At 39.6% G+C, this 19,924-nt stretch overlaps 1 protein-coding gene across 2 annotated transcripts in view; it reads left to right on the forward strand.

Moving 5' to 3' along the window:
- The window catches only part of MPPED2 (metallophosphoesterase domain containing 2), a 174,591-nt gene that overhangs the window by 74,171 nt on the left and 80,496 nt on the right, over positions 1-19,924 (forward strand). Inside the window, exons 1-2 of one of the 2 annotated variants that reach the window (XM_082628449.1) lie at positions 4,871-4,906; positions 13,559-13,784. In XM_082628449.1, coding sequence (XP_082484575.1) covers positions 13,627-13,784 — 158 coding nt within the window. In that variant the 5' untranslated portion in view covers positions 4,871-4,906; positions 13,559-13,626. Of the gene's footprint in view, positions 1-4,870; positions 4,907-13,558; positions 13,785-19,924 lie in introns of those variants that run through there. The other variant, XM_082628448.1, reaches the window with a different exon arrangement.

A 19,924-nucleotide genomic window follows, 5' to 3' on the forward strand; every position in this document is an offset into this window, starting at 1 on the left:
TTGGCTTGGTCAGTAGACTCATTCGTGAAGAGTGGCCTCTGCAAAGCCAGCTGTCAAAACATCAGTGATTTGCCTGAGAGGCCTAGAAGGGAAAACGTTCAGATGAAGGGATACAATGAAGAAGAAATACAGGCACCTTCCTCAAATAATGAATGGCTGTTGCATTAACTCCACTATTGATTATCTCCTCTGGGCTCCCTAATCCTGGGAACAAAGGCTGGAAAAATCTTTAAACGAATAGTGTTAATCATTCAACAATAGTAATTCCCTTCTCTTTTGAAATTGAAGCATTATTTGCGTGATGTGTATAGCTTATTCATTCATTTATTTGTCCATTTATTTGTTCACCCATTCAACAAATTTGAATCCTTACTATGTGCAGACCAGTCTCTTTGCTTCCATCTGCCTTCCCCAACAAAAAGTCCCCTTATAACTGATTTTTAAAATCAGATTTGGTTTCTCAATGACAAATGAATAGAATATCTTGTGATGGATATAACTAGTGCCATCTTAGGATAAAATAAAAATAGGATTTGTAACACTTTAAGGCCATCTGGAGTCCAAAACTGAGATACTAGCTACTCATATTCACATTATCCTTAACCAGGATAAAATTATTTCTTCATTAATTCATTTGATAAATAATTATTGAAGCCTGCTGGGAATGCAAAGAGGAATAGAATAGAGTCTGACCCTCCTGAAGTCTGTAGTCAAGTGGGAAAGAGAGCCCTGTAGACAGATTCTTCATTCTATGGACTGCAAGCACTTGGCAAGCTCAGAGACCAGAATATGAGTGGAGGGGTGACTAATGGGGGCCAGGTCACAAAGACTTGTACACATCACACAATTGATGTGTTTGGAGTTCGGCTTTTTGTCTATAGGCAATAATAGGGAGTCTAGGAGGATTTTAACATGTGTGACTGTGTAAGTGAACAGAGGAATATATGTGAATAGTTTTCTATTCTGATAAGATCACCTTAGCATTAGTGTGTAGGATGGATTAAGCCTTATAAGAAGGTATATTAGTTTGCTAGGGCTGTCAACAAGATACCACCGACTGGGTGGCTTAAACAACAGAAATTTATTTTCTCACAGTCTGGAGGCTAGAAGTTTGAGATCAAGGTGTCTGTATGTTTACATTCCCCTGAAACCTCTCTCCTTGGCTTTCAGATGGCTGCCTTCTTGCTGTGTCCTGACATGGTTCTCCTCTGTGTGTACACATTCCTGGTGTCTCTCTGTGTGCCCTTATTTTTTTTTTTTCTTATAAGGGCGTCAGATTGGATTAGGGCCCATCCTATGACCTCGTTTTAACTTAATTACCTCTTTAAAGACCCTGTCTTCAAATACAGTCACATACTTGAAGTACTGGGGGAGAGGGCTTCAACATAAGAATCTTAAGGGGACTCAATTCAGCCCATAAAAGAAGCAAACCGAAAGGTAGGGAAATCGACACCTTGTTAGAAGGCATGGATATGTGCAATAAGGGACAGAAATGGACATGCATTTTAATGAACAATTTAAGGCTAAAGCAGTATGTATTCATTTGACTTCAAATGTTCAGGAATAGGGACCCTCATAGAACAAGACCACCTGTGCTTTTTTTTTTTTTCATTTTACTGTCTTGTTGCAAACAGTATTCCACAGACGGTGTGTTCTCCAACTGTGGCCTGATTATCTGGATTCCTTAAAATATTTAATTGAATCATTTAAATGAGAGCTTTAAAAAACACCTTATGCTTTAAGCATACTACTTATGAGAAAACAGATTTAAGAAGACACAATGCAAATTTGTCTCTTGAACTGTAGCTTTAAGATGCTGGGGGCTAGATCTCAAGAAACTAGTAAACTATAATGTCTCAGTCCATTCAGGCTGCTATAACAAAATACCACAGACTAAGTGGCTTATACGCAACAGAAATTTATTTCTCACAGTTCAGGAGGCTGGGAAGTCCAGAATCAAACATGGTTGAGTTCTGGTGAGGGCCCTCTTTGTGGTTCATATATTGTGTCCTCTTTCTGTGTCTTCACATGGTATAAGGAGCAAGGGAGTTCTGTGGCTTCTCTTTTATGAGGGCACTAATCCCATTCATGGGGCGTCCACCCCCACCCACATGACCTAATCACTCCCCAAAGGTGGCACCTCCAAATACCATCACATTGGGAATTTCAATATATGAATTTTGGGGGAACACAAATCTTCAGACCATAACATATGAGTAAAGAAGAAAAATATAGAAAGTGAAATAGACCTCCAACTCTACTTCCTGGAACCTTGGGCCCCAAGGGCCATGATGGACTTTCCAGAAATCCTTTCTTCCTGAGAAATTATACTACATATTTTGTACTGCTTCATCCCAAAGGGGAGGCTTGGGGCATTAGGCCACAGAGCTCTTCCCAAGAGAAGAGGTCAGAGACTATTGGAACTAGTGTTTCAATGAAACCAAAACCTTATCAGCAGGAGACTTCATGATTTCATACTACCCAGCAAGTCTTCTTTGTAGCTTCCGATTATCTAGTTCTTAGTAGAAAATTTTGCCAGCTGAGGGGTGGGGGAAAAGCAAAAATGGAAGAGGAAATGAATGCGATCTTCGTTCTCTCCATCTCATCACTGTCACTATTGATCAAAATAACCTTCCCTGAGAGATTTCTCTTAAGTTTTTACCCTTGGAAGGCTTCATTAAAAATTTGAAATATAAAATGGAAAAAGTCGATTTTATTGGATCCTAAATTTTGCTCTGTGTGGCTTCCTGTCCAGAGTGCAAATTATTAAAATTGACATAGAATGTGTGTGCAAGGTAATATCATTTTTTGTAGACTCTTTTCTAAATTTCAAGATATCCATAGAGTGGATTAGATTATATAGCAAGTGGGCACTCTGAAAAGAAAATAGAATTGTGTATTGATGCCTTCAGAAATATTATTTGATGGCAATAAAATATTCTCTGAGATTCCCTTCAGAGGGGAGAAAATGGAGTTTGTTTGCAGTAATTGCATTTTCTAGCATTTGCTCTCACACTTTCCAATATAAGCCGATTGAAACCTGTGATTTGGTTTTGCTTATTGGCAAAAGTACCATGTAAATTCATCTGTGATGCATTTAAAGAAGATGCATTTGAAAGTTTGGAAATTGAGATGGCTTTTTCTTATTAGATTTCAAGAGTATTAGGGTTCATTTCTATATTTTAGTCTAATGTAATATTAGCCAAATATGTTCTTTTTCAATTTAGTTTTAATCAAGTTCTAGAAGGCCATTTTCATCTAGCCCAAGTGGCACTGTTAAGGCAGAGATTTTATTTCTGCTGTCAACCCTCTGTTCTGGCTTCTGTGGACCAGCCCCTTGGAATCACTGCACACTGAAATCCTACATTCATCTGCCCAAACATTGTTTCAGCATGCAAAAATCATAGTAGTTATTACAAAAAATTTTTTTTAATTATTACTTTTGGGGTTAAGGTGGGGAGGGAATCTAAAAAGCCTCTAAAATTGTTATTATTTTTTAAAGAAGATGGCCTTTATGCCAGCATTATTTTTATTTGATTTTTTTTACCATACTTAATGGTTTAAAATGCACACACATAGGATTTGTATTTGTTCCTCTAATTATTCAGTAGAGTAATTGCTGCTTATTTTGTAATTATTGCTGGAAGGAACACCTTTTTCTTAGTTGCTTTTTTAAAGGCTTTGTGGGGAAAAAAAATCCCAACATATTGTTTTTCAGCTCACCATAGACTTTGTCAGTCAACACTAGTAGTTTGTTAAAGATACTCATTGAATACTCTTTTAAGATGGTAAGAAGTAGGAGATGAACCCCTTATCTCGAATGAAGTTACAATGCAGAAGAAAGACAGGATAAAAATAATGATAATAATAATCATCCTTTATGTGTCAGTTTTATATTACATTCTTTATCAATCTCACTCAGTCTGTGTGTCCACTATCCAGTGAAATCCTGATTTGGATCCAATTTTCGGAAACTTGAGGAAGTCAACTGAAGGGTCTTTAGGAGATAGTCTGATTGTTTCAGATCAGATTTGTTGTATGGCGTATCAGTCTTTCTCAACAAGCCAAGGCTCTCATTTGTAAGGAAGAGGTTGGACAAAATAAACAGTGAAGAGACTACCCATGGTTCCAGTTACATAGCCAGATGGTAATACTCAAGTATAATTGGAGCCATGCTTCCTTGGACAGTTACCATCACGGCTTTACATATAGAACATGCCATGTTGGTCTGGGAAGCAACTTAGAGGTACTCAGTTGGGAAACAAGGAGGAGATTGTCATTCATTTTTAACACCTTGTGGTAGTAAAGTGTATGAATGTGTGTGTGTGTTTGTGTGTGTGTGTGTGTGTGTGTTAAGTCACAGAAAGCTGTGTTGGAATAAGGTTATGGTTGAGATGAGAATGCATGCAAACAAGTTGCTGCTGAGCAGCAATCAAATCTCTGAGATGTTTTCAGGTCCATAATAATTATGAGTACTAATGGCCTTGTGGTTTACACTTCTTAGTCACGTTACCTGTCATCAGTGCCGTATACTGGTGACTACTCGGGTCCAGAGGGGGGTCTGCTTTCCTGGGTGAGGGATGGACTTTGTGGATTTAGGCTTATAACATCTCCTGATGCCTTGTGATTCTTTTTATGGAGGAGGCTGAAGAGGAGGAGGGAGCATTTCAGCTGTGGCTTCTTAACACTAGCCCTAATTCCTGCAGCAGACCACTGGGCGTTCACTCAGCATTCCTTACTTTCTCCTGGGTTTCCGGCTCAGCCTTGACATTATTGTAATATAGTTTTCTGTGTTTAATATTTCTTAGACTTGGTTTCCCATTGCAAGCATGGAAGAAACCCTAATGCATGAGTTTCAGAGGAGAAGGTAGCAGTCTGAACCTGCTGTGTGGCTCCATCAGCAAGTGTGAGTATTAACGTTAGAGCTGTCAGGACTTGTGAAAATTAATGGAGCCTGACGGGGGACAGACTGAGGTCAGAGACGGAGCTTGCCCTGATTGAATGTTTCTGGTGGCTTTGCAGCTGAGGCAAGTGAGTGCAAACCGTGGAGCCGAGAGGGAGTGCTGGAGGTCCATTCATTCATTTAACATGTAGGCAGTGGGCACCAAATATGTGTCAAACACTTTTCTAGGTGTGGGAGCAAAGCAGGGAAAGGTGGGCTCTACCTGCTTCTAGCTTCAGAGCCCTCTCCCTGCCTCCAGGCTGGACTCAGCCTTTCTCTGCTATTGGCCCCCAGCAGTCATTAAGGAAGGAATTTATTAATTTATTTTAATTTTTATTGAAGTATATTTGATTTACAATGTTGTGTTAATTTCTGCTGTACAGAAAAGTGACTCAGTTATACATATATATATATTCCTTTTCATATTCTTTTCCATTATGGTTTATCACAGGATATTGAATGTAATTCCCTGGGCTATAGAGTAGGATGACCTTGTTGTTTTATCCATCCTATATATAATAGTTTGTATCTGCTAATGCCAAATCCCAATCAAGGAAGGAATTTAACTGACACATCTCCTTAGTCCATCCCAGAGCCTCATAATTCTTCCATCCTCATAGCCATTGGTATTATTTTTTTCTTTCCATCCTCCTGCAAAATTTTCTGCTTGGCCGATTTTCAAGCTCAAGTTATTCTTATTTAGTCCTGAGTGGAATAGAGAACCTTCAAGAGTTTAAACATTTCCCTCTCTGCTGGAGTCATGATATTAAAATATAATAATAATTTTAAACAGAAAAAAATGCCTTCTATTATCCACCTTGGGGCTATAACAAGGTCCCTTTATAACACTGGCATTAGGGAACATCTACAGTGCCCCACACACACCAAGGGTTTCAGAAATGTGATTGAATTGCAATATATCTCTTTTGTGTATAACAGTCCCATGATAATAGGTCTGAGTATATATCTGTTTTATTCTTTTTAATCTCAGAAAGTTCATTTTTTCTAGCACATTGGCAAGGGAAGGTGAGCCTGAAGGTTGTGCCCTGTGTATTTTCCTGGGCATCTGGGAGCCATTGCAGGTTCTTCTGACTTGTTATCTCTGTGTTGTTTTCTTCTTGCTACATAGTGAGCTTTATTTTATGTGAGTGATATGCTAGAAATATTTTTGGTTTCCTCATATATTTTCAAAGTCTGGAATTTAGGAGTATGGAGGGGAGTGCGCATAGAGATTGGAGATATTTAAATTAATTTGTCACCTTCGTATAAGTAGGTTTTCCTTTACCCAGGAAACACAGCAAGCCATGTTTGCTTTGGGATGATCTCCTTCACAAAGAACTACTATTGTACTCTGGGTTTTTTCCCCCTGGGTTTTTAGCAGAAACAAATAGGAGATAGCAGTCAGTTAACCTTGCCTGTCAGATCCCTGATAAAAATTGGGCATGGTGAAGGTGGTATTTGTCGTAAGTCACAACCTGATGGCCATTTTAGTTGCCCCTATTTCCCATACTCCCCATTCATGATGAATGAAGGGTATGGGGCAGGAGCCCACTCCTCGTAGGTGGCAGGCAGATTCCCAGGAAAAGAAAGTATTTTGGAATGACCTTGGATTCTGATCTGACATGAACTTGAGTTTTCGAGAGGAATACATTCTATAATGATTTTAAAAAATAGGTTGCAGTTGTGTGATAATTTTGAGGAACATTACTTTTATTGGTGGGTGCGGGGCAAGCTAGCAAGGAATCGTGTTTGGCCAGAGGAGTGCTTATATATGTTTATTGTAAAATGCTGATGCACACGTGCCCTAGTCCTCACCACTCTCTCTTACTTCTACCTAGTTCAGTTCACGTTTTTGTCTTATTTCTCTGGTCCCTGTAGACATTTTAGTTTTTTACCTTGGACTTCTATTCTACTGTCAAAGCCTCATCTTATTTCTCATAATACAGTCAAGAAGTTTTTAAATTCTAGGACTCTGCATCACAATGGACAAAGGAGCTTTTTTCCCTTCTTCTCAAGTCTGTGACCTTCCCTTCCTTGGTTGGGTAGGCTCCCAAATTCTTCTGGGAGCTAGTGGGTAAGAAATTACACCTATAGCTGCAGTAACATCTGGGGAATGCCTAAACTGAGCCAGCATGTGTGGTATGAGGAGGACTCATGTAAGAGATAGGTCTTAAGCCAAAGTCCATGAGGCTGTTAAAAGTTTGGGCTCACCTCCACTTAGAGGGGTAAGATAGGGAGGGTGGGAAGGAGACACAAGAGGAAAGGGATATGGGGATATATGTGTATGTATAGCTGATTCACTTTGTTATACAGCAGAAACTAACACACCATTGTAAAGCAGTTATACTCCAATACTGATGTTAAAAATAAATAAATAAATAAATAATGTGTCAAAAAAAAAAAAAAAAGATTTGGGCTCACCTGACAGAATACTAGCAGGGGAGGCAAAGAGCTTTTCTTGTCCCACTTTTGCCACCAACTTGACTTGTGACTTTCCTTAGCAAATGACAGCACCTCTCTGTCACTCACTCTCTTCATCAGTAAAATTGAATTGGATACATCAGTGATTTTTCTTCTTAATATTTTAAAGCCAGGGCTAACTTTCTTCGAATCAAATCTTTCCCCAAATCGTAAAATAAAGGAAAGCAGTGCTGCCATGGTGGACATGGGAACAGGCCCCTCCCCTCCCCCCTTGTCTCTTTCCTCACATCACCCTGCTCCAGCCCCGGGGAGGGTTACAGAGCACAGCTTTCCAATCACTCAGGGTGTGAAACATGGGAGCCGCTTTAAGTGACACATTAAATGTCCAGAGTTTGGGAAGGAAGGGCAGCTGACCTTGACAAAATCCGCTGTGTGTCTGCTTTAAAGTTGTCACGGCTTTATCAGACATGTGCATAGCTAAAGATCTTAGTTTTTCTTTTTCTGTTCCTCTCTATATACTCATCGAAGAGTACCTTCATCTGATTCTGTGAAGATATTAGGGGTATTCCAAATGAGTAGTCACTCTTGAGAGAAATAGAATCTGGGCGTTACTTATCACAGGTTACACTATTCATTTGTGAATGAGGGGCCGATCCTGGCCCATTTTTTGGCAATCAGTAAATGTTAGAAGAGATGGGTAACTGGATGTTAGAAGGAGGAAAGAAGTGATGTGTTGAGTGCACACATTTTCAAGGTTAGAAGCATCTCGACAGAGGCAGCTAGGTTTGCACTGTGTATAGGTTGAAGGCCTCATAGGTCCACCCACCATCACCTCAGATCCAGATATCTTAATGACCCTAGTAATGTTTTTGTTAATTTGAAGGATACATTGGACCATGCCAGTTTCTGCCTTTGGAAAATCGAAGTTTTCTTTTTCATCTCCACATGCTTTTCTTTGAAGGCAATGACATTTTGCAATGTGACCAGGGAGTGATCCAATTTGTGGATAAACTAATATTTTCTTGGTTGACAACTGGGAAGGGCAATCATTATAATAATTATTATAACACAGCTAATATCTATTGAGTGATGATAAAGTGTGAGAAACTGTGCAAATCTTTACATGCAGTATATTGTTTAATGTGCATCAAACCTTAGGGGTAGTATTTTTATTTTCCCCCCATTTATATTTGAAGAAACTGCAGTTTAAAAACAGTGTATTGGAGAATATTTGGCTAGACTGGATTGGAGATACTTCCTCATTTCACTACTAAAGTTCTGGAAAGAGAATTCCAGAAGCTTGCAGCTGGTAGGCCAAATTAGATGTATTAGAATTGGCCCCCAACTGTGTTTGTTTGTTTTTAATTGAACTAGCAATTCAGGAGGGCTTAAACTTGGAGGACAACCCAGTACTGGTTTAAGCCTTATCGTATAGCTCAAGATGACAAGCCCATTCCTGGAATTCTTTTTAGGAAGTTCCTGGTAAATCTTGCAGAGGTTCATTCATTCCTTTAACAGATACTTATTGTGTGCCTGCCATATGGGAAGGTATTGAACTGGGTACTTTGGGCCAAACAAGGAACCACAAGCCACAATCCATGCCTTCAAGGACCTCACAGTATAGGAGGAGACAAGTCACATGCAAAGGGTAAAAGTAAAAAAATGGAGTAAAATAATAAAGTGCACTGATTATTTACTCCATACCACTCATGTGCTTTAGAAGCTTTATGTCATTTTATCTTGAACACAACCTATGAGGTGGATGCAGTTATTATCCCCGTGTTGCTAACGCACCATAGAGAACATAAGGGCTCTATCCAAGGTCATACAGCTAACATGTCGTGAAGCCTGCAGAGGCCCCACTCTTACCCTCTTGCTTCCTCCACAGTTAATTTGTAATGAAATTTAAAAATTTGAAAATTAAATTGCAGAGAATAGAAGTGTGACACATGCAGTAAGAAAATATTAAATAATATTCATAGAAGTAAAGATGAAGAGGGAAAGTGTAATGGTCAGCTGAGAATGAGGTGGGACGCAAAGGGAGTTGAGGAAGGAGAGAGGAAAGGAAATACCGGAGAGGGAGGGGGAGAAGGCAGAGTCCAGCATCACTAATCCAGGAAGAGATACTTTGTCAGACAGGGAGGTCACTGTGGAGACATCCATGGAGATGAGGATGGAGAAAAACCCTTGGCTTTGGTTTTTAGGAGGTTTTATTGACATTCAGGGAAGCTTTTGGAAGAGTACAGAAACAAAGGCAGATTGCATTGGGTAAATTCTGAGTAGCCATTTATGTCTAAGTTGCTGATTCTAATAGTAGGGTGGCCCATCAGACAACACAGTCGTGATAAGTGGGCCAAGGTGTGAGAAGTAACAGGGAACGAGGAGGTCTGCAGCAGACTGAGGTCAGTATCGCCTGATTTTTTATCTTCCAAAAGAAGCCAGAAACCCTGAACTTTTGGTGTGATATTTCCTGATTTCTAAATGTTAGTTCAACTAAGAAAATAAAATAAAACACAGTTGAGGGCCCACTGTAATACATCTGTGGGCTGAATTTGGCATATGAGCTGCAAGCTTCTAGAATCCTCCTTCCAGAAGTTTAGAAGTAAAATGAGGAAGCATCTCAAAGAAGAAGTAAGGTTAGGGATGGTTTAGGATTGCATTTGAGGAGTGTGTGTGTGTGTGTGTGTGTGTGTGTGTGTGAGTGAAGAGCTGCTTGTTTTTATTTTCTTGGGGTGGGTAAACATAAACTCACTAAGGAGGAGAAATAAAGAGACCCAAAATATCATAAAGAGATGTCTGAAAAATTAAAGTGCCAGTGGCAGGAAATGGATTAAGAGGCCAGTTATTAGAAAGATGAGAAGATGTAACCAGTGATCGGAAAGTGAAGAGAAGGAAATGAAGAGACTCTATCTTGAGGTGAGGACGTATTGTATGCTAAGTGCAGAGTCAAAAGGAGCCTGGAACCTAGAGAGGAACCTGGAAAAGTTTTGTGATAGCGGCTTAGGGGATAGAGAGTGGCAAGAGTATAGGATGATTAGAATTGTAGAGTAGCAGTGAGGACCCAGCTGACCTCCATTATCCATTACTTTTAAGTGAGCATCTATTTATGTGACACAGTGAGGTGATACAGATACAGTAGGAGATACAGATTTGAATAAGACTTAATTGCTGCCTCCAAGAGCTTATCGTCTTACTTATGATCAGTAGCTCTAAACTGAACTGATTGATGGGCTAGTTTCCCAAATTACATTCATTCACTTGCTAGTCATCACTTTGCCATATCTGTGAATTATCTGTATTATTATTTGCTCAATAGTTTTCTTTGAATCACCTCTTAATTTATATACAAAAATAGAAAAATGAAAATAGAAATGAAAAATGAAGCCATATATCATTACTTGCATTGTTGTGTTTTTCCAAATATGCATTTTTAGAACATACAAAACTACTTGACGTTTTGTCAGAAGTTCATCTCTATTCCACCTAAAATAATCTTGTATCTTACCAATAGAACATATACCGTGTCTTAGGAAAGATAGAACTGGTTAGTTGGTAGAATTCTTTAGGTCATTCAAAGCAAGAATTTTTCCACATTAGAATAACTGCACTATGGCCTTGGTTTTTTATTCAGGCAGGTCAGTTTGGATGGCCTGATCTGAATTAAATGGATAAAGGCAGGCACCTCTTTGTCTGACAATTTTAAAATAATGCTATTTGAATAACAAGAAGTTAGAGCTTGACTGCAGAGCCTTCCAAATTAATCTAGTCTGGAAAAAACCAAAAATGTCATCAAGTAACAGGAGATTTGTCAGCTTCCCTGCTTACAATTTTTATATAAAACACAAAGGTTGGCAGATTATAGACGAAAGGTCAGTTCAGCAAAAAAAATATGTCAGACAATCTCATAACATAGGTAACAGAGGATGGAAGTTGGAAACTACTATTGGATTCTCAGAAAGAGATGAGTTTGTTGGCAATGCGTAAATATCATCACGATTTTCTGTGGCTGTTCATTTTGGTGGCTACTTCTTTATGCTGTCTCCAAAATTTGATTTAAAAGACACTGAAGAGGCTGTCTTCCTGAGAAAGATTTACTTTGCAGCAGTTTTACTTTTTTTTTTTCTTAACTAATCTGAAGAGAAGAAAGGTACTTCCTTCACCTTGTTTCCCAGTCTCACCCATTCCATCCCTTAACCAAAGCTCTGAAATGGCAAAAACAAGAAGCCAAGGCCTCTTGCAAGAGCAGTGGTACATAAAGACAGGGCTTACAGTGAGTCCATCATCCTGAATGATTAAAGGAGGACCAGCAGCTAAAGCATGACTTGTACAAATAGAGTTGCTCAAAGGTTCATGCAGGTAGGACCTGCCTCGGAGCAGATTACTGTCCAGGAAAACATTTCAGCCCGTTCCAGCCTTGGGAGCACAGGTGAGTCTGGGGATGCAGTATCAGGCCAGTGTGTTCAGAGCCATGATGTTGAAATTGTAGGGCATCTCAAAAATTTCCAGCGTGTGCAGTGCTGGGAATTTGCAGGCTCCTTAATACATCTTTCATCTGTATTTTAAGTGCAGGGAATTGTGCAAAATATCATCATTCTATCCAAGTAGCTTGCAACATACATCACAGTCTTATTGCCTTATGCTAGTGCAGATTATAAGCTCTGCATGCATTTAAGAGAGGCTTCCTATCTTCTATGAGCTCTTCACTGTAGCCTTGCAAATAACTGAAGCCAAAGGCATTTCACACAGCATTGTGGGCCAATAATCAAGGATATCTATTGATGCTTGGCCACAATGTTTTCGGTTTCGTCTTTCTGCAGTGTTGTTTTCTGACTGCTTTCACCTCGCTCCTAAGTCTCCCCCTTAACCCACATGCTATATATACAATTTTAATACTTATATTAAATTTTAAAATTTTAATAATTTTAAAAATTTTATACAATTTTTCAGCAATTTGCATTGCTGAAATCCAAGTGGGCCTATGACAAAACTTGCCTTCCCTTCCAAACAATGTAATTCTCTCCCCCACTATAAGCTTCATTAATTGAATCATTGATTCTGGCTTGCTGGTAAGGACCAATTCTTTCAACAAATGTATCCAATTTCCTGCTAGTGGTAACTTTCATTCTTCCTGGAATAGCAGGCAACATTAATTTTGCATTGGACCTAGGAGTCTCAGGAAGCTGGAATTATAGGCACCGTCGTCCCGCCCTTTTCCTCCTCAAAATAAAATGAAATAAAATAAAATGAGCAGCTGCCCAGTGGTGAGGCTTGAGGGATGGATAATGACAAAGAAGAGAAAAAGGCATTAATTTCAGGATGGGGGCAGCTGCCCGGCACTATCTCCCTTTGGATTTTGGTTCTTTTAGCATCACGGTGAGTTATTAATATGTATGGTCCGTACTTTATTCAAACATTATAAATCTATGCAGAAGTCTGGTGTTTGGGTTTTCCTTTATAGCTTTCATTCTTCTTCCCAGGATTATCTCATTTTGATCGGGAAACTTCTGCATAAAAAACACACATGGAGAACTCACATTTCCATACCATAAATATTAAAAGGTGTTTAAGCTTTACAGTTTCTTCTCCCATCCCAATGGGAGGAAATTTAGCCTTCTAATCAGGGGGCCATTCTTAATGTTCTTTTTATTCGCAAGCCAAAAGGTAAACTTTAACTTGCCGTATGAAATTGTACTGTGTAGTTCTTTTCATTTATGTAAATTGTGAAATGCTTGGCTATGCCATGTCTTTTGTATGAAGCTTATACTAAAAAATCTAGCAGTTATCTGAGTTGTTAAGAATAGTTGGTTGGCTTACTTTTTAAGGGTCAAAACCAAGTCCAGACCTTTTTAAGACTCGTGATTAAAGTACTTTTTGCTGGATAATTATAAAGTATGGATTCGTCACAGTGTGGATTCATCACAGTGAATCTGTAGCAGACAGAAAAGGGAAATGGAACTAGCAAACTTAATATCTCCTTAGTAGCTTTTTAGCTTCTGAGCAGCTTCCTATCTCCCGTTTATTGTCATTTTTGTTAGCATAAAAAAGTAGTCATAAATTTTGGTTCCCATGGAAATATAAAGGAATGCATGAGCTATTTCATTTGGGGATACTGTCTGCTAATCACGCAGTCTCTGCTGTTGTACTTCGTGATGGGAAATGAACATGCTAATTCGTGCTTTTTTTTTCTTATTTCAGGAAACCTGCCATATGAATATAAAATAGTGATTGCTGGGAATCATGAACTGACATTTGATAAGGAATTCATGGCAGACCTTGTTAAACAGGACTACTACCGTTTCCCCTCTGTGTCCAAATTGAAACCAGAGGACTTTGACAACGTTCAGTCCCTCCTGACAAACAGTATTTACTTACAAGACTCGGAGGTAACAGTGAAGGGATTCAGGATATACGGTGCACCTTGGTAAGTGTTCATTCCAACAGTCTTCCCCTCTGTTTTATTAGCTCAGCACTCAGAAAGCATGGTTCCGGCTTAGGTGCCTTAAACCAAAAGGATAAAGATGAAGAGAAACCTTTTGGCTGTATTTAGAACATAACACATATTTTGGCACTGCTGCAAAACACGATGCTTGTTGTTTTCATTGTGATGCAGATTTCTTCAGGCAAGATCAATGGGAGCATGGCTTTGGTAGATACGTGTCTGTCTGTGTGACTGGGGCTGCATGTGTGTCTGTGGGACACAGAAGGATTTGGTGGAAGGTCACTGTGTTACCCTTCACGCAGCTTCAGCCACTCTGAACATTCCATCAGCCTACGTGACTTGTTCCCATCTCGTTTTACATTGGAAGCACTCATAAAATATCTTGCTTACATTAGAGTTTCTCAAATTTTGCTACACATCAGAATCACCTGACCAACTCTGAAGAAATACAGATTTTGAAGCCATATGCCCCTGAGACTCTGATTCTCCTTCCTGAGGTGGAGCCCAGTGACCTGTATTTTTTAAAGCTCCCCAGACAAGACTGAAGCACAGACAGTTTGGAAGTTACCGGTTGAAAGCTCACTCCTAGAATTCTCAGTACTGAAATTCTCAGCTCTAGAAAACTTGAAGCAGGCGTGTATTCCTTGGGACCAGACAAGGAAACATTTTGACCTTGGCTCTATCAGTTGTCAGTTGTCTGGTTTTGAAGAAGTTAATTCATAGAGAAGGAACCTCAGTGAAAATAATACCTACTTTTAGAGGGTTATTATGCGGATTAAATTAGGTGATGTTTGCAGTGGATTGAGAAGAGCGCCCGGTGATTTGCTTAGAATAACAATTACCATTTTTCAGGCCTTAGCTCTGCCACGAGATATTTATGTGAACTTGAGCAAGTCACTTAGCCTCTAGAGCCAGATTTTTCATCTCTAAAATGGGAGTGTTAGATCAGAAGGTCAGTAGCAGAGGAGTCTTGGATTTTTATTTGCTTTCTTACTTTTTGAGAGCCCTATATGTATATAGAGCAGAAAAACTAATCTTTACTCACTTAACCTGGAAAAGTATCCCAGTCCTGCCTTAGGAGTTGCAGATAAGGCTGGAAAAGGACAGGGTGAATTCAGATTGGCCACCCCACTCAACAGTTTGGATTGTCTTCTGTAAAATAGAAAGTTGAGACATTTCCTGTAATTTGGTTTTCTAGCTTTACTAGTTGGTATCCAGAGGGACTGATGAGTGGATACAGGAAGTATATTTCCATTTAAAATCAACCTGACTGTGATTCTGAACTCTTAATTGAGTACTTAACCAAATGTCAGGCACTAAGTCCTTTATACCTATTATCTCCTTTTCTTCAAACCACCTTTAAGAGACAGCCACTCTTGTGATTCTCATTTGGCAGATCAGAAAACTCGGGCACAGAAAGGTTAAGTGACTGCTCAAGAATCACATGGATTCTAAGTGCTAGCATCCTAATTTGAGTCTGGCTGCAGGGTACATGGTATGCCTGAGGAGGTGGTGGTAGTGCTGTGGTAATTGGTGGTTATAATCTGCAGTGTTTATATCCAGCTTTATGAATGCACGTCAATTAGTTCTTTTTATATGTGACAAGGTGATAAAGGGCAAGAGAACAAACAGCAGAAATTAGTCCTATCAAAACAGTAATCTGAAAGCTGATCTTGGGGTAATGTAGGATGTCGATATCAGCATTTCTGGGTAAAGGGCAGGAGAGAGAGAGCTTTTTCAGCTTCACAGCTCACTTCTTAATGACTATGCAGTAGTTGAGGAATGACCTCTAATTGGCAGAGAAGCTCTACATGGAGTTGAGATGATTTTTTCAATAATTTAAGATGATTTTTGAAAAATCTTCAGAGCCCAGAACATTTCAGCCCATTCCTGAACAAACAGGACTTTCAGAGGTTCCCTGGATTGATGGTTGTTGGTGTGATGACAGCAAGCTTCCTCCATTATCTGAGCAGGTCCATATCTGTTTAGGATAGGGTTTAGCTCAACCAGATTATGGCTGTGATGCATGAGGGAGTGATTTTGGATTCCGAGGCAGATCGTGTAGCACCTCAAGAAATAACATAGTAGTTCCAATATGCGAAGTGATGGGGCATAATTTGGTTTTGGTGGTGGTACAAACTTCGGACAAAGTTTATGTCTGAACTGGATTGACCTCATTCAAAATTTTTTATTTTAATATTGGAGAAACTGGTAAAGTCAAGAAAACACACAGCATTAGTCTTCTAAAATGTTACCCTGAAGTTGTTTATTACACACAGTTTATTGGGATTTCTAGAAAGTTTGAATTATTTCCTTTCTTTGTACAATGAGGGAGATCTTTAAATGGAATTTGTCTCACCCATAGGAATTGTTGATACTTTGTCTTTTTACCAAGAATACAGGGGTTGATGAAAAGGAAATTGCAATTTCATCATATTTTTATGATGAAAATTAGTGTTAATATTAAAAAAATAATAATTAAAATAGTTTAAAAATTAATATTCCCAGAACTGCTGTACTCTGAACACTGATTTAGGAATGCCTATGTTAGCATTTCTATGCAAGGAGAGCAGATTTTCCCATTTCTGCTACTTACTAATTCAGCCTTGGGACCTTGGGCATTTTTCTGAAAGTCTCCATGCCTCCGTTTTCTCACCTCTAAAGTGAGAAATAGCAGTATTACTTCTCTCTCATGGTTGTTATAAGTGAGTTAATGCATCCACAGCATGCAGAAGACTTCCTGGCATAGAGTAAGTACTGGATAAGTGTTAGCTCTTACTGATGTAGCAGGGTTGGTGTTTCCAATGTACTTTATACCTTTGTCTACCTTCACATGGAGACAATTGCACTAGGAGTCAGATGGGCTGGCTTCTACCCTTAGTTCAGTCTCTGCTGTTTGCACAACAAATCCCTTCTCTATTTTGTAAAACAGGGGTAATGAGGTCTGCCCCCACTTTCTCTCTGATGCCACTCACTTCAATAGTCACCAAAATTAGAATCTTTAAAGAGCATACATATTTGCAGGCATGCTTGATTATTTTAATATCTTGTACAATTTTTAGCTTCTTTCACTAGTAAGAATTTGACTGGAAGCAAATCTGGGGCGGGGGGGATTTATGCTAGAGCTGCTACTCTCCTCCTATGAGAAATAAGGATTTTCCATCCTGAGATTCACACATAGGTGGACATCTGCTTAGTAACCCATTAGATACTCCAACTCCAAAATAATGTGAATGGTTTTAACTTTGATTTCCATGCTTTTCCTGTAACATTTCTGGAGGGAATATTAAGTTCTGATTTACTGATATTGCTAGTGGTTTTCATTTAAAAACAGAAATCAAAATAAGAACCTTGATACTAAGGATTTCCATCCTGTCACAGGTTTATCAAAAATAATTGCCATCTCTGTGATAAACCATAATGGAAAAGAATATAAAAGAAGAACGTCTATATGTGTATCACTGAGTCACCTTGCTGTACAGGAGAGATTGCCACAACTTTGTAAATCAGCTAGACTTCAATCAAAAAAAAATTTTTTTTAAGTAATTGCTGTCTGACCAGGGAGAGAGCTTATTAACTCATGTATTTACAAAATGTGGATTGTGACTCAGTTTCACTCTAAACAAGGTATATTAGCTCATACTCCTTACATGTTTATAACTTGTAGTACCGCTGAAAGCTTCCTAAAGACCAGAGAGAATTAACGCAGTGTCTCCTAACTTACAATTTAGGAGGAATTTGTATGTGGAAAATAACTTACAACAATCCTGAGCAGTCATGTGTGTTTGCAATTGGAGCACACTGTCGTGCCAATTAGATCTGCAAAGAAGAGGGTTTGGATGTGGTTTGATGGGTCTGGGAAAATCCAACGGCCTACACTGAAGAAGTTGTAAATAGGGTGCCTTATCCTGGAAGAAAGGTGCTCCCTTGGAAGGAAGACAAGGGTTGACCAGTTCTCAAGGGGCAGCCCGGCCTCAGGAAGCCTTCCACCCAGTTCTGTGGCTTCTGTATGTATTCCTTCGCCACCTCATTCTTCCAAGAATCGTGAAGAAAGGAGTCAGGCGTGATGTATTGTCATGGGACTAACAGTTCAGTCACAGCTTTTCTTAACTTCTCCTATTACATTTTCCCCTCCCTCTCTGGGGGACAGAAGAGGGTCTTGTGTGGCCTAGCAGTTAGATCTTCCCAGGACTTTGCTCTCATAGCAGCACAGCTCGTGGATTTCTTGTATCCCTTGTGTCGATTTTCTGCCACCGAGGTGCTTCCTGATCTCCTTTTGTGATCACTTTCAGCTTTGATCCCAAAAATGTCTTTTCCGAAGGCTGACTGTGGTCAGAAAAAGGAGACACAATTCTAATCTGTCAAGTAACAACCACTGATATTTGTGCTAATTCACTGCTTGTCTGGTCAGGGTGGAGGGGAGGTGGCATTTTGAAATCATCTTTGTATTTTTGGTTACTGGATCTGTAGCCAGCATTTTAGTGCAAGTAGATTTCCATAAACTCACTTCTGGGACTGGGCATTTAAAAATCGACTAGCCCCTTCTTTTTTCTGATTTCAGTTGCTCTTTGGCTACTAAGATGCTTATGTAGAAAAAAAAAAAAAATCCAGGTGCAAACGGATCAGTAGCCAAGCCACAAAAAGTAAAAAGTCTGTCTTGCTCTGACCTGAGTGTGGCAGTTGTATTGTTCAGCAATGCACCTTGTTCCTCTCCTGAACAGAAACGCAGAGCTAGTCTCCTGTGACTTTTAATGAATATGAGCGGGGCTTTCCAATGTCCAGGAATTTGATCTCTACGCTGACCAAGGGGTCAGGAACAAAGAGCACACTTTCTCATGTTAGAGTAGACCCAGGTGTAATTTGTCAAATTTAGTAATTGTAGAGGAAGTGCCTTAACTTCTGCAGCAGGAAAATTAGATCGAGCCTAGGCAGCGTAATTCTAAAATGGCTGAAATAGCGAGAGAAAGTCCATTGAGCTGCATTTTCAAAGGAAGTGTGTGCAGGATATTTTTTTTTCCTCCCTCTCTCCGCCTCATTTTGGATCATCAACACGTTGAGTTTGTCCATTCTGTTCAGATGTAATTTTCTCAGCATTTTTCAAAGTGGGAGTTAAGCGTTGATTCCACTCTCTGCAGCCTTTATAATTGTGTTTGCATCCAAACAGCTACAAGGTTGCTCACGTTTCCTCGTTCTGATCAGCACAATGGTACTGTAAGTTTACCCTGTCAGAAAGCTTCAGATATTTTTATTTCCAATTATAAGGTTTGTAATGCATCATGTATTTCGCTGACAGTCTTCAAGTTCTTGCAATAGCGAAAAAATTAACAGCAGATACTGAGTGAGAGGATGAGAAAACCAATTGGCAACTCATGATAAAATTCAGATCTGGGGATGGGTGGAATGGGCTCATTTTATTTTCAAGTCATACTTTGTAATTAACTTGGGCCAAAAAAAAAAGGGAAGAAGAAGAAAAGAAAGAAACATCTCCACGTTCAGAAGGAAAGTCCTTTCACGTTAAAGAACAGGACTGTACGAACAAGACTGATTCTGTGCCACGATTTCAGGGATTCCAGCTTTTATTCAGGAGGGCTCAGGAAGGTATTGGCACAGAAACAGGTCTGTGTGTGTGTGTTAAACAAACACGCACTCTCCTTCTACACGATTCTGTTCCAGGGCCCAGGCTAACGTTTCATTTTTCTTGGCGTGAGGCCCACGGACTCTCCCATTCTGAAACCTGTGGCGGGTCTGTCCTGCTCTAGAATTACAGGCTCTGTTTACATTTTCGCCTGCTTCAGAATGCAGCTGACTGCTCTGAAAGCTGCACGGGATCAGCTTCATTTCTGGTTTAACAACCGCGCTGTTTATTTGGAAAAGGAGAAAGCAAACCCTGTCCGCTTGCTTCCTACCTCCCATCGCTAGCCATACCAGTACATACCTTGGCAAAAGCTGGTTTATGTGGAGTTTAGGACGTTGGATGCAACTCATACCTTTCCGCCTGCTTTTCGTGTGCCTTTAGCTGATGTGTTGGTGGTGGTCGTATAGACAAATGTGGGGGGGGGTATAGAAGTGTTCCTGGGCATTCAGTTATGCTTGATGTCAGCCATTGGCATAATTTAAATTTT

The sequence above is a fragment of the Mesoplodon mirus genome, assembly GCF_964341445.2.
Source record: "Mesoplodon mirus genome assembly, chromosome: 7".
NCBI classification, from domain to species: domain Eukaryota; kingdom Metazoa; phylum Chordata; class Mammalia; order Artiodactyla; family Ziphiidae; genus Mesoplodon; species Mesoplodon mirus.